General features: G+C 37.4%; 1 protein-coding gene across 2 annotated transcripts in view; it reads right to left on the bottom strand.

Moving 5' to 3' along the window:
- USP32 (ubiquitin specific peptidase 32) overlaps positions 1-14,260 on the bottom strand; it is a 270,325-nt gene that overhangs the window by 198,180 nt on the left and 57,885 nt on the right. For both annotated transcript variants that reach the window (XM_069077895.1, XM_069077896.1), the window contains exon 2: positions 5,185-5,312. In XM_069077895.1, the coding sequence (XP_068933996.1) occupies positions 5,185-5,312 (128 nt within the window). The remainder of the gene's footprint in view (positions 1-5,184; positions 5,313-14,260) is intronic.

Here is a 14,260-nt window from a genome sequence, read left to right as displayed (position 1 = left end):
ATTTGATCTGAATTCTGGGAAGCCGTTGTTGAGAGTCCCCCGGCTTTGAAAAACCCAGAATGTGGAAACCCAGATGTTGACTGGGTATGGATGTAATGGTTGGACAGTTTGGAAATCTGTCTACTTGATGTTTCTGTCTTGATAATTATGCCTGTATACTTTGAGGTTCAGGGTGCTGACCTTTTCTCCTGAACAAGGTAAATGATATATGTCTGACTGATTAAAGTAAGCTTGTTAACCCATTTTGAGTTGCTTTCCTTTAACAAAGCAGATCCAAGAACCTGTGGTAGCTGCAAACCCTGAGGACGCGCTTGGGGTGCTTGCTGCTTCACCACAGTAACAGTAAAGTTAAGGAGGGCGGGAAGAGAGAAGCTAATGAATTCAGTATGGGGCATACTAAATTGACTATGGGGCACCTAGGTCAAGATATGAACTAGCAGTTGGAGATATGAATCTAGACCAGAGGTTCCCAAACTTATTTGGCCCATTGCCCCCTTTACAAATAAAAAATTATTCAGTACCCTAGACACCTAGTTTCTTTAACCTTTTAACAGTTTTTTTTAATTTGCATCATTTCAAAAAATTTATTTTAATGATATCTTAAATTTAATAATTTATTGAAAATTTGTAGTTTTTTCTTCCATTGAAATTCTGATGACATATTATCACCATCCAACTATATAGTACTGTACTAAAAACAAGACGTCACAGGCACATATTCCTACCAATTCATTTACAACATCCCTGCCTGCCAACACTTGTTTGTTAAGACCTGTCAGCAGACTTAACCACCAACTGGTTATAACTTTCATTTTGTGTGTTTCTTTGGAAAATAATGTAATCATTAAGACTTTAACTCTGTTACACAAGAAATGAAACATGTAGGAACAGTTTTTCAAATTTTTCTTATCTTCTCTTCTTTCCTTATGCTTCCATATTCCCTTATTTTTATTCAACTCCCCTTAGTGGCACCTGAGACTACTGCCACCCCTCCTGCATGGGTCCGGCATGCCCTAGGGGGCTGTATCTCACACTTTGGAACCTATGGCTAGAAGTCAGCAAAGAAATTAGGACTGTATAATTAGATATGAAAATAATCAGGACAGAGAAAATTGATTTCATGGGAGCTGATGAGGTCACCAAGGCAAATGGTATAGAGGGAGAAGAGAAGCACTCCAGGACAGAATTTTGGGAAACACTCACTGTTAGCAGAAGTGATGCACATGAAAAGTCAGCAAAGAAGACATAAAAGGTGTGCCAGATAGGTAGGAGATAAACTAGGATAGAATATTATCACAGAAACCTAGAGAGAAGAGAATTATCAAGGAGAAGATAGTGACTGACAATGTCAAAGAATGTAGAGAGCTCATGCATGGATCGCCATGTCTTCATTGCATGAAGAGATACTTCAGGATGTTCTTATAACTTTAAAAGAGAGAGAGAGAGAGACAGAGAGACAGAGACAGAGAGAGACAGAGACAGAGAGAGAGAGAATTCAATGTTTTATAATCCTAAATACAGATTCCTCACTCCTTATACTTCATATCAACTGCTGATAAAATACTTTACCTCAATGTGGGGGGATGGGAGACAGAGAGAAAGAGACCACAGAATGAGAGTTTAAACAGAAAAATGTTGGGAAATTAGGACAAAAATAAAAAACTGAGCTGCATCTTAAGATATAGGATTTACCTCTACATATTCATCTGAAGTGAGTGTTTTAATTCATGTACTGCAAAGCTAAGAAAATAAAATGGTCTTAAAACATGAAAAGTTTCATATTTATTCCAAAGTATTTTCACTCAAGAGATTTAAAATGTACTTTACAGTTGCTGTGGATGAATATACTTAGCTGTCCCTTAAGCAGAATTTTATTAATGCTAGCAGTGGTCAATGAAATTAGATCTATTGCAAAATACTGCTATCAATTACAGAAAATACTTTTGGATCAAAGTGTTTTCTTGATAATGACTTTTAACAAGATGAAAATTCTCTCTGAATACTTTTTCAATGACTGAAAAAGTCTTGACTATACAGCAATTTGTACAAATAAAGCTTGTACCTGAATACATATTATTATATCATCTTGATTTCAATAAGAGAATTGTTAGTACTAAGAAACTGCTTCAAGCAAATAATTTTTGACATCTGGCACATCCCTTAAAATATTCATTAAGTAGAGAATATATTTGACATAATATTTTATAAAAAGAATTCACTAGTCCCATTATCTTTAATGACAGGTCATCTTCCACCATTAACCTTGTTTTTCAAGTTTACAATGCCATTTTTAAAGTCACTTTAGGTGAAAACTTGCCAATTACAAACCATATCAAGCCAGTAGTATGCATTTTTAAAAATCCATTTCTGTATGCTTACAAGATCATAGTAGTTGTATTTTGTTATATCATCTTTATCTCGCTAAATTTCTAAAAATATTTTTTCTTATTTGCAAAAATACAAACAAAAAACAATACAATTAAATATATGACATATAACATAGCTATCTCAAAATGAAGATAGGTAAATGTAGGATTTAGACAAGACATAATTACTGAATTAATCTATCATATCTAGCTACTGGAAAAAGGTTTCAGATTAGTATTCTTCTAAGTATTGTCTATATGTGCAGCAATACCAAGATGTAATCATCAAGTATGAGATGGAGGGTTATAAAGGAGAATGTCAATTGCTTTTCTCACTTTAATGTAAACACTTTACAATTCAAGTCCATTTAATAGGCTTTTACTAAATATCTACTATATTCTAGGTACTGTCCTAGTGTCTGGCAATCCAAATACATCCCCAAAGATTGGGACCCAAAATTTGCTGTTATCAGAGCTTCAATTTTACCAGAGCAAAAACCTACAGACAATCAATCAATAAAACAACAAGCATTTTTAAGTACCAACTATATACCAGGAAATGTGGTAGGCATAGAGGACAGGAATACAAGAATAAAACAATCCTTACTCTGATGGAACTAACATTCCATCAGGGAGTCATGATATAAATATGTAAACAATCCCTACTCTGATGGAACTAACATTCCATCAGGGAGTCATGATATAAATATGTAAACAGTAAACAAAACAAATACAAGTAATTAAATATTAGTTAGAGAGGAGAACACCATGACTTCATATAGAAGTTAGGGTTTGAGCTGTGTCTGAAAAAGAGAAAAAGATGTATTCTGTAAAGGAAAGATAAAAGGGGAGTACTTTCCTGGCATGGAGGACCATGGAGGACTTAGCACAAAGCTAAGCCAGAAGATAGAGGGCTATGTGTGAGGAACTTAGAGAAAGTGACAGAAGAAGAGCAATTATCTAATGAAGATGGAAAGATAGGCTAGAACCAGACAGAACTTCAAGATCCCCTTTGGCCTGGCATTTCTTCTCTGGCCATTGCTCTAAAGACTTTCAACTAGAAACTGGAACTGACTCACCCTACTCTGCATCTAGAATCTGACCCACACTGCTGCTGCTTGCTTTTGAATTTGTTCTCTCAATAAACCCCACATACCTTGTGATTGCTCCTTATCCTAAAATATAAACCCCTAGGCACAGGTATCCCTTTCAATCCATCCTGGATCTGTGCCCCAAAATTAGGAAGGGGGCAACAAAAATGCCAGTTCACACTTATTCTCCTCTCAAGGCCCTAGTATAGGTCAGAGATGTTCTGGTGCAGAGCCTCATTCGTGCCCTGGAGTACTCCCCATTGTATACTCCTAAGCAGCCCCTTTCTGTAGTAACTAGAGATCTCTCTGTTTCCCTATGCCAACATGATCTGAAAAAAATGACTTACTGTAATTTTTTCATAGATATTCCCCATCAAGACTGAGTCAAGTACTTACTCTACATTTGTTTGAAAGGGGGCAGCACACCACTGTACATCTTCCTGCTGCTCTGCTGCCTTGGTTCCACCTCACTAGCTAAGGTTCAAAGCTGTATACCAAGTATACAAGTATAAATTCCTCAATAATTGATTTTTCTATTTTATTGGGTTGTTTATGACATCTTTTTGACATCTGATTATTGACATTGACATCATATGGTATTATGATATATCATAATGTACAAAAGCATATGTAACAATGTACTTTGTTATTTTTAAAAAGCAATGATTTATACCAAGGTAGGGGCAAGGTAAGCCCTTCCGTGAGGAATAAGATTATACAAACTAAGGCCCCAACTCAGTATGACTTTTCTATTATCCTGAACTGTTTGGGAACAGGGATCCTGAGAACGTGACAGCTGCTCCTCTCCTGAGACCCTGGCCAGGTCCTTGAGAAGAGATATGAAAACTGCCCAACTCCTGGAACTAACCATTCCAAAGAAACATTGTTCTTGGGGAGGGGCCTTGGAGGGATTGGCCTCCGTCGCAGGCCTCACACCAGATATGATGCTTGGTAAAAACACCTGGCAGTATGCCTTCTTTGTTCTCAGCACTACTTAAACTGTAAGATTCAGAACCCAAATTGGAATCTCACCCATGGAGGAGATGTCTTGCCTGGGACCCTCCGTGCAGGACCCTGACGGCTATACCAGGATTCCCCAGCTTGTGTGGTCAGGTGTTGGTGCTTCCCCGCAACGTTGATGCTTTTTAAATATATATATATATCCATCCATTATTAATCACAGTTGCTCTTATTCTGCTATCTTTGAGCCTCTTACTCTGTTATCTCTGGTTTCTTGCTCACTTGCTTATGTATACATATATACCTATATTCTGAATAAATATTCTAAAGAAATTGCCTTGGGTCTTTCTTGGAGTGCTGAGCATTCCGTTTTGGACAACCAATTATTTCTAATTATTAACAAGTACAATTTTAAATGATTCTTTGCATTTTTATTTTACAACATTTAATTTTATAAAATTAACTGGATTTCTACATATAGAAAGGGAAACATACAGGGAAAGGTTTATGTCAAGAAAAGAGGAGAATCATCTAACTGTTGCCAGCTTTATAATCAGTAGCTACTAAAGATCAGAGGTACAACAGAAGTAGAAAGGCTGGAGTCTAAGACGACTATTCCACTGTAATATAATAGGAGATCTGTATTATCTTTATTGGAAAGGAAAAAAATGGAACAAACTATGAGGGTAAACAAATGTGGAAAGAATTGGAAGACACTTGAAGATTCAGGGCAAAAATTTTCTCAATTTTCTCAAAAAGCAATTTACCTCTGCAACTTTTGGTGGAACTCCATCCCCAAGTACTTCCCTAATGAAGCACTGTTGGCCCATGTAACATGAGAGTCCACAAGTCCTCTTGAAGGCATCTTTCAGTCGCTTCAGCTCTACATCTGTGACTGTAATTTAGAAAGAAAAGATAGATATAAAAACAGGAGGAGAAAAAGCACACTCAAAATTCTGAAACTTTTTCAACTCAGTTCCCAAGAAAACACATCTATGAACAATAAAAAAGAGAATTCCAGTACATATTTCCATTTTCTAGATAAGTAAAAGAAGTTAGGGCATAAATTTTAGTTGGAAAATCTTTTACATAAAGTCTAATATATAAAATATATAGAAACAAAATGTTCTGCGTCATTTGTTTAAAACTATTCATTTCATTAAAGTATTAATTTATTAAGACTACTAGAAAATAACAGTACAAATTTCAAGAGACCACAAAGAATATAGTATTATAATACAAATTATATAAATCAACAGATAATCTAAATATAATTTATACTTCACATTACACATTTTCTAGCGAAATTCAAGCTATTTCTCCTGAATTATTACAATAACTCTTACCTGTTTACCTGTCCCATCTCTTCCCATCTAGACAAACCCCTCCCACACACATATCACACTTCTTTTTTGATACACAGCACAAAAACATTTCACACATCTGGCCAAATAAACCTATATGCCCTCTTACCCTTTCCCACCTACTTGATTGCTAATGTATCCATACATTTTCAATGTACTCTTTCCTCCTCCCATCAACATCTAGCTCTTCAAATCCATTTCATCTTTCAAGTTCTAACTCAGGTGCTGCCTCTTTAATGAAGCCTTTCCTATGTCCTTTCCTCCTCTTCCTTTTCTTCCCCTCCTCCTCCTCTTCTACCACCACCACCCCAACCACCAGAACATAGTAGTCCTATCTTTAATTTAGCTAATCCTTTCAGCCTATAGTGACCTTTAAAGTGTTATGGGTGAAAAAGTAACTCTCTGAGTTACTTTTGAGTAACTCAATGAATGGCTTACTTGCCAAAAGTCACTCTGATTAAGGTAAAGACTTTTAAAGGACACTACTTAAGATGTTGGCCTCAGCAGGAATCAATAAGTTATTCTGTTTAAAGGAAACCAGGATAAGTATGAAAATCATCAACTGGGGGGAAAAAATCTCCATATCAAATATCCTTGATAACGATTTGATATTTGAGTTACACAGGGAACTAACAGAAATATATAAGGCCAAAATCCATTCCCTAGTAGAAATGTGGCAAAAGGATATGAACCAACAGTTTTCAAAAGAATTGTGAAGTATTAATCCTATGAAAGAATACTCCAAATAACAATAACAAAAATGCTCATCAAAACAATTCTGAGGTTAAATATGGGAAAAATCAATGTTGAAGGACATTTGAAAAGACAGACACACATATATTGTTAATAGAATGATCAAATGACCTAACTATTCTGAAAACGAAGAGGTGGAGATAAGGAATGCACGTTCCAAGATTGAGAGAACTGTGGAAAGCCTTGGAGTCAGAAAATGGAGGAAGAGAAAAGCCAGTTTGGTTGGGTGATAAAAGTACATGAAAGGAGGTACAATAATAAGTCCAGGTTGTATATATCTCTAGAACAAGAACAGGTATAGGTTTAAGGAATTCAAAGATGAAAAACCATAGCCCCTACCTCTAAATAACAAATATTTAAATACAAAGAATGTATGTATACAAATACGTGTGATAAAAAGTAGCAGGGAGTAAGGATAGAAAAGAATTCAAAATGTGGTTTACATAAATTCAAAGACAGTCTTATGTAAGGTGCAAAATTTAAAGAGCTCTAACAGCACCTGTAAGCCTTCAGTATCATAAAAAAAAAAAAACAAGAGTTGAGCACATATATAGGAAGAGTAATTAGTTAAAACAGGAAACTACTAAAGTGCAAGAGAGATGAACTACTTTCCCACATCACTGTTCTCCCAATAAAGCAAAGTCCCAGGAACCTTTCAGTAGCCTATCACCAGTGCCTTAGGGCTTAGGGCATCTGTCTCTTTAAAATGGGAGAGAAGGGAAGAAGAATACTTTGGAATACAATAACTGGTAATCATTTTCGATGCAAAAAACATTTATTTCTTAAGCTTCTACAACCTATATGGCACTATGTTAGACACTAAGGATACAAAGATGAAAATCAACACAATTTCTGCCCTCAAAGAGTATAATCTAACAGGAGGGATATACCACGTATAGATATAAATATATCAAGACAAAAGATGAGGATGGAGGAGTTGAGAGGAAGGTCACTTTTGGCTTCGAGGAGACTGGGGTAACTTCATGAAGAACCTTGAAGATAAAGATTTCAAAGGGCAGACGTATTAAGGGAACGAGTTTCCTGGCACTGGGGCAGAGATAAGGCACTAGTATTAAAGGAGACCAATAAAGGCTTCTTGCAGAAGATGGCATTTTAGATGAAACTTAAAGGAAGCCAGGGAAAACAGGATACAGAGACCAAGAGGAAGAGAATCCCAGGCATGGAGGAAAGTCAGTTAAAATGCATGGGAGTAAGGAGATGGAATGTCTTATGCAAGGAAAAGTAAGGAGATCAGACTCACTAGATAGAAGAGTATGGAGTAGTCAGGTGGAGGGCAATAAAGTGTAAGAAGATTAGAAAGGTAAGAGTGGCCCAGAATATTGAAGACTTTAAGAGTCAAACAGAGAATTTTTAATTTAATTTTGGATACAAGACAGAGCCACTGGAGTGGGCAGATTAGGGATATGACTTGATAAAATGAGCAGCTTAGGAAGATGTAATGGCAAGCAAAGAGGTAGATAATGCCTTGTTTCAGCTATTTAATTATTTAGCACCTAGTTTCAGTTCAACTTTCTTTTAAGCCTTGCCCATGATTATATCAAGTCTTTGTGAAGAAACAGAATTTGTGAATTCTACAACTTGTGAACTCCTACTGCTGATGCAATAGGAAGGGAAGGAGCTAATAACCATATATAAAGTGAAGCCCATGCTAGAAAGACCAGAACTGAGAAGAACTGAGTAGACCTGAGAAGAGAACTCTTGTTGTGACAGAGTTGAGAAAAAGAAAACTTGTGGTATCCCGGTACTCTATGTTTGTCTGTTCTGTGTTGATTTTTGTTTCTGATACTTTGTACAGAAGCTGTGGGACCTTACTGGAAGCCCAAGAAGAGGATTTTCTAGTTGTCTGTTCAAAGAAAGTCCTGGAGGACGGTTTCGGAGGTCCTGGGACTTTTCTGATGATTTGTGTTGACCTCTTGGACTTTGTTTGTGGATCTGTATTGATTTCTATGCTGATGACTTGTGCTACTTCTCAGACTTTGTGAGTGTCTGTTGATTTCACAGGCAGACAGTGAATTGATGATGGTGCCCACAATGTGCATGAATGTTACTGTGGCTCTGTTAAGCTTTGTCTTCCCATGAACAGGAACTATGAAGGACTTGAGGTAGACTGGACGCTGTGAACTTCAGTGTGGAACAGGAACTGCACGAGGAACTGGACAAGGAGCTGGGAGCTGCCTGCCTTTGAATCCAGGTGACAGTTGGATAGATTTGGGCAGGAGCTGGACCCATGGAAAAGGAACCATGAAATCTGAGAACCAGCCTTGGGTCAAGATGAAAAGACCTCTTCTTGAGTACTTAATGCTGAGAAGATTAAGATTTACTGTGACCTAGGGGCAGAGAATTTTGACATTTGTACTTTGTGTCCCTTAAGGAGGCTTGCTCCTTAAGGATGATTAAGTTAAGATCTTATTGAATGATATCTTTTGCTTAAAACTATGTGGCCACTTTGGTGATAAGTTGCAATGTTATAACATTGTGAATGCTGTACTTTGATTTCTGTCAATGTTTTGTCTTAGTTTATTACTGAATACAGAGTTCACTATACTCTGTAATCAGAACCTTGAAGTTGTTCACAGCAGCATTCCTCTGGAAAGCTGCTCAAACTTAGCTTTACAGAAGACCACTTTGACAGATGAGCAGAGGATGGACTAGATTGTAGAGAGACTTAAGAAAGACCAGACCTAAAGAAGACCATTGCAATAGTCTAGGACAAAGGTGAAGATGCCCTGCAAAAGGTTGGTGGCAGTATCACAGGAGAAAAAGAAGATGAATATAAGAGACATGACAAAGGCAGAATCAACAATACCTGACAACAGACTGAATATGCTGAGTGAGACTAAGGACTTGAAGATGACACCCAGGTTGTAAGCCTGGGTGCCTGGCAGGATGGTAATGTCTTGTGAAGTAAGGAAGACAGAAGGGTTTGGGAGGAAAAGATGAGTTCAGCTTTGGAAATGTTGACTTTATGATGTCTATTGGGGGGGGGGGGTGGCTAGGTGGCAGAGTGAATAGAGCACTGGCCCTGGAGTCAGAAGGACCTGAGTTCAAATTCGGCTTCAGACACTTGACATTTACTAGCCGTGTGACCTTGGGCAAGTCACTTACCCCCAACTGCCCTGCCCTACCCCCTCCAAAAAAAAAAAAAGGAAAAAAATTGTCTATGGGGCAGATTCTAACTACTGAAGAACTCACTATATGACAAAAAAAAAACTTTTGAGAAAATTGTTAAGTAGGATGGCAGAAACTTAAGGCCAACATCTCACACAACAAACCAAGATAAGTTCCAAATGGGTACGTGACTTAGATATTAAAGGGTGATATCATAACTAAATTAAAGTACCCAGGAAGAAATTACCTGTCAGAACTACAAAAAGGAGAACAGTTATCTCCAAACAAGAGATAGAGAGGTTCACAAGAGGTAAAATAAACAATTTTGAGTAAATAAAATTGAAAAGGTTTTGCAAAACAAAACTAGAGCAGTGTAATGCCAAGCAAAGGCAACTTCCCAAGGTTCAAAATATCAGCATAGGTACTCTCCATTTTATTCAGTGACAAATTAAGAACAGAGAGAATCAACATATAGCATAATTCAAAATACAAGCATTTACCAAGTGTGATTCAATAATCTCCAAGTACTATCCCACCCCTGGACATTACATTCATTTAATCAATCACAAAGTTCTTCTTCTAAATACTACTCCACCCCTAGGCTGTACATTAATTTAGTCCATCACAAAGCCCCTCTTCTCAAATGGAGATTAGTTTCCAATCATAAGTAAAGTACATTCATTTGTTTAATCACAGAGCACAAAAAAGTCAAAAGTTCCCCACCCTTGGATTACAATTGAATCTACCCCAGAGTTACAACAAGCTTAAGCACAGCATTTAATACCCAAAGAGAGGTGTTTTCTTCATCTTGACACCAGGCAAGGTCTCAGCAATCTTTGTTCCTGGGGAGACAAAGCTTAGCAAGGCCACAAGATACATTGCCAGTGTCTTCATTAATTCATTCTCTGTCTGCAGAACAGTCCTAGGACCCCTGAAAACATTAGCAAAACCCTCTTCCAGGATTTCTGTAAACATACAACAAGAAAATCCTTCTTCAGGGCTTCTGAACCAACAGCAAGGTTCCAACACTTCTGCAGCAACAGCACTGTCCTTCACCAGTGGACAGTATTCACTCTCTGCCTGCAGAACAGTCTTAGGAGCTCTGAACCAACAGCAAGTTTCCAAAACTTCTGCAACAACAGGACTGTCCTTCACCAGTGGACAAATCTGGCAAAACAACATCAAAACAGAGAGACAAAGTACCAGCATAACAGCCATGTCTCCTTAGTCCTTGGAAGCTCTGGGAGGCAGCTCTCTAAAGTCCTGAGCAATTCAAAGTGGCCCTCAGCAATCCTCTCAGTTTCTCTCTGCCTCCAAGATGCTGCTTCCAAAAAGTTCTTCTGCCTCTCTCTTTTCTTGTGTCTCTAAATTTACATCACCAGCTCCTCCCAGTTCAGCCCTCTCTTTTCATGTCAACAAGTCCATCCCACAAGTGGGATTCACAAGCTCTGGGTTTTAACACAATCAAACCAAAAACCAAGCCAATACAGGGGGATCTTTAAATTCAATTACTATTACAAGCAGCTAACATGGAAAATCTTTACAGCAAGTTTCTCTAATAACGGTCTCAATTCTAAGATGTGTGCGTGTGTGTCTGTGTGTGTAATGGAGTCAAGTTTATTAAGAATAAGAGTCATTCTCCAAATGATAAATGGTCAAAGGACATGAATAGGCAATTTTCAGAAGAAGAAATCCAAGCTATCAATAGTCATATTTTTAAAAAGCTACAAATCAGTAATATTTATAGAAATTAACATTTAAAAGAAATCAATCAATGAACATTTATTAAGTGCCTACTATGTGCCAGATACTGTGCCTTACATACAACAGATGGGCAAAGCTGACAAAAACAAAACTGACAAATGTTGGAGAGACTGTGGGAAAACAGGTACTTTAATGCAGTGTTGGTAGAGCTATGAACTGATAGTCATTATGGAAAACAATTTGGAACTCTGCCCAAAAAGCCATTAAACTTGAGCATACCCTTTTTCTCAGCAACACCACTACCTGGTTGTCGTGGTGGTGGTTGTTGTTCAGTTGTTTCATTCATGTCTGACTATTCAAAACTCCATTTGGGGTTTCCTTGGCAAAGATGGTTTGACATTAACTTCTCCAGATCATTTGACAGATGAGTAACTGAGGCAAACAGGATTTAAGTGTCTTGCCCACAGTTACTCAGTGAGTGTCTGAGGCCAGATTTGAATTCAGGAAGGTAAGTTTTTCTGACTCCAGGTCCAGCACTCTGCCTACCATACCACCTCACCGCCCACTACTAGGTTCATACCCCTAAGAGATCAAAGAAAGAAAAAAAGACACATATGTACAAAAATGTTATAGTAGCTCTTTCTGTGATGCCAAAAATTGGAAACTGACAGGATGTCTATCAACAACTGGAGAATGGCTCAACAAGTTATGCTATAGTAATGTGATGGAATACTATTGTGCAATAAGAAATGATGAGCAGGCAGATTTCAGAAGAACCTAAAAGACTTATATGAACCAATGCAAAATGAAATGAGTAGAACCAGGAAAACATTGTACCCAGTAACAGCAATACTGTGTGATGATCAACTGAGAAGGACTTAGCTTGTCTCAGCAACACAATGGTCCAAGACAATTCCAAAAGATGCATGATGGAAAATGGTATCCACATCCAGATAAAGAACTGATGGACTCTGAATGCAGACAGAAGCATACTTTTTAGCTGTTTTTTTTTTCAGTGAAACATAAGACTAGGTTCTCAGCAGAGAGACAGAGGAATGGGAAGACATAAGAGATTTAAGGATGGATAAAGAGGGCTGGAAAAGTCACTGTGTTAAGTGGGAAAGTGAACTGTTTAGGAAGGTTTAAAAGGATTGCTTTGCCAGAGTGAAGGTCTTGTTGAAATTATGTAACATAAATTTATAATGGACAATCAACATGGCATCATTACTTTCTCCATTTGCAATTCAACTGCACAAGAATAGGGGTAAGGCGAGCAAATTAGGTAAACAGTAGGCAAACAGTGAACAAATGAAGCCCTCTGAAGGGCAAGATTGGCATTAGGGCAAAGACACAAGGGATTTGAGAAGAAGAGAGTTAGTTCAGAAGTGAATTTGTTCACCAATAGATCAAGATGGAGAACTTTAGAGAGTGTAACCAGTGTAGAGGTGATGGCCTAGGAAAGAACTGAGGGGTCATGAAATTAGAGATAGCAATGATGACAAAAGACAAGGTTTGGTATTATGAGGTAGTGCTAGAGTTGGAAAGATAACAGACTGTGGGGAATTTCAGAGTTCAAATAGTGAGTGCCACTAACTACTCTTTGTGCATCCTTTGCTAAATCATTTAACTTCACAGGAGAGTGAGATGGATTAAGTGATGTCTAAGGTACCTTGTAGCTCTGATTGTGTGGATGGCTAGAGCTAAAAGAGAACAGTAAAATGGCAGCCAAAACAGAATACAAATAAGGAAGGCATACATGTGCAACAGTATCAAATGTAACAGAAACATGAATAATGAGGTCTGAGAAAGACCACTGGATGACATAAATGAGGTAGTTTTAAATACAAAGAAGCAGTTTCAATTGTGTAATAGAGACAGATGCCAGATCACAGGGAGATGAAGAATGTGTAGGTACAAATAGGATCAATGTAGACTGGGAAGAATTACAGATTTATAACTAACCAGAGAAGGCCTTGGGGCAGCTGGGGGGCACAATGGATAGAGTGCTGCACCTGGAGCCAGGAAGACTCATCTTTAAATCTGACCTCAGACATTTATTAGCTGTGTGACTTTAGTCAATTAATCCTGTTTGCCTCAGTTTCCTCATCTGTCAAATGAGCTGGAGAAGGAAATGGCAAACCACTACAGTATCTTTGCCAAGAAAACCCCAAATGGGTTCACAAAGAATAAGACAAAACTGAAAGGACTTAACAATAGAAAGGGCCTCAGAAGTCATCTAATCCAATAAATTAATTTCTCACATGAAGAAATTGAGACTCAGAAGGTTACCTGCCTCACCCAAGGTTACAAAAACAAAACTAGTAATCAAAACCAGGCCTTCTGATTCTGTGTGGAGAATTTTTTCTACTACATCATGTCATACAAATGCACAAAGGTGACAGGTACACTGCTAATTTGGGTAAAAAAAGGAGTCCAGTTTGAACATAGGACGCACAGAAGAAACTCACTGTAAAACAAAGGAGGCTGGAATGCAAAACATAATGAATATCTTTTAAAAGGTCTCTAATAACTCCTACATGCTGAAAAAAAATTAATTTGCAATAGCTTTTATATTAATTGCAATTTTGATGAGCAGGAAAATGAAATATGAAAAGAAGTTTATTTTGCAGACATAATTAAGATATTAACTAAAACTGAACATTTTGAGAACTTTTTCTTGGGTTTTAAGTGAGAATGATTAAGTCATGAAAATTCTAAATCCTACAAGAATAAGTAATTTTCCTGCAATTACAAAGAATATTGACTCCCAAAAATGTGGATTCTAATATTCTGAGATACAACATAATAAGATTAAAAACTTCAGTTAACACTGTTCTAGTACACAGAGACATTTCACCACTGACAAAATTCAATAACAAAGAATTTCACAAAA

The sequence above is a fragment of the Petaurus breviceps genome, unplaced genomic scaffold (genome assembly GCF_028583685.1).
Source record: "Petaurus breviceps papuanus isolate PSGF00001 unplaced genomic scaffold, PetGlider_PUasm1.0 91023, whole genome shotgun sequence".
NCBI lineage: Eukaryota > Metazoa > Chordata > Mammalia > Diprotodontia > Petauridae > Petaurus > Petaurus breviceps.
The sequence above is the reverse complement of the archived record's forward strand: the minus strand, read 5'-3'. Positions and strand labels throughout refer to the sequence as shown.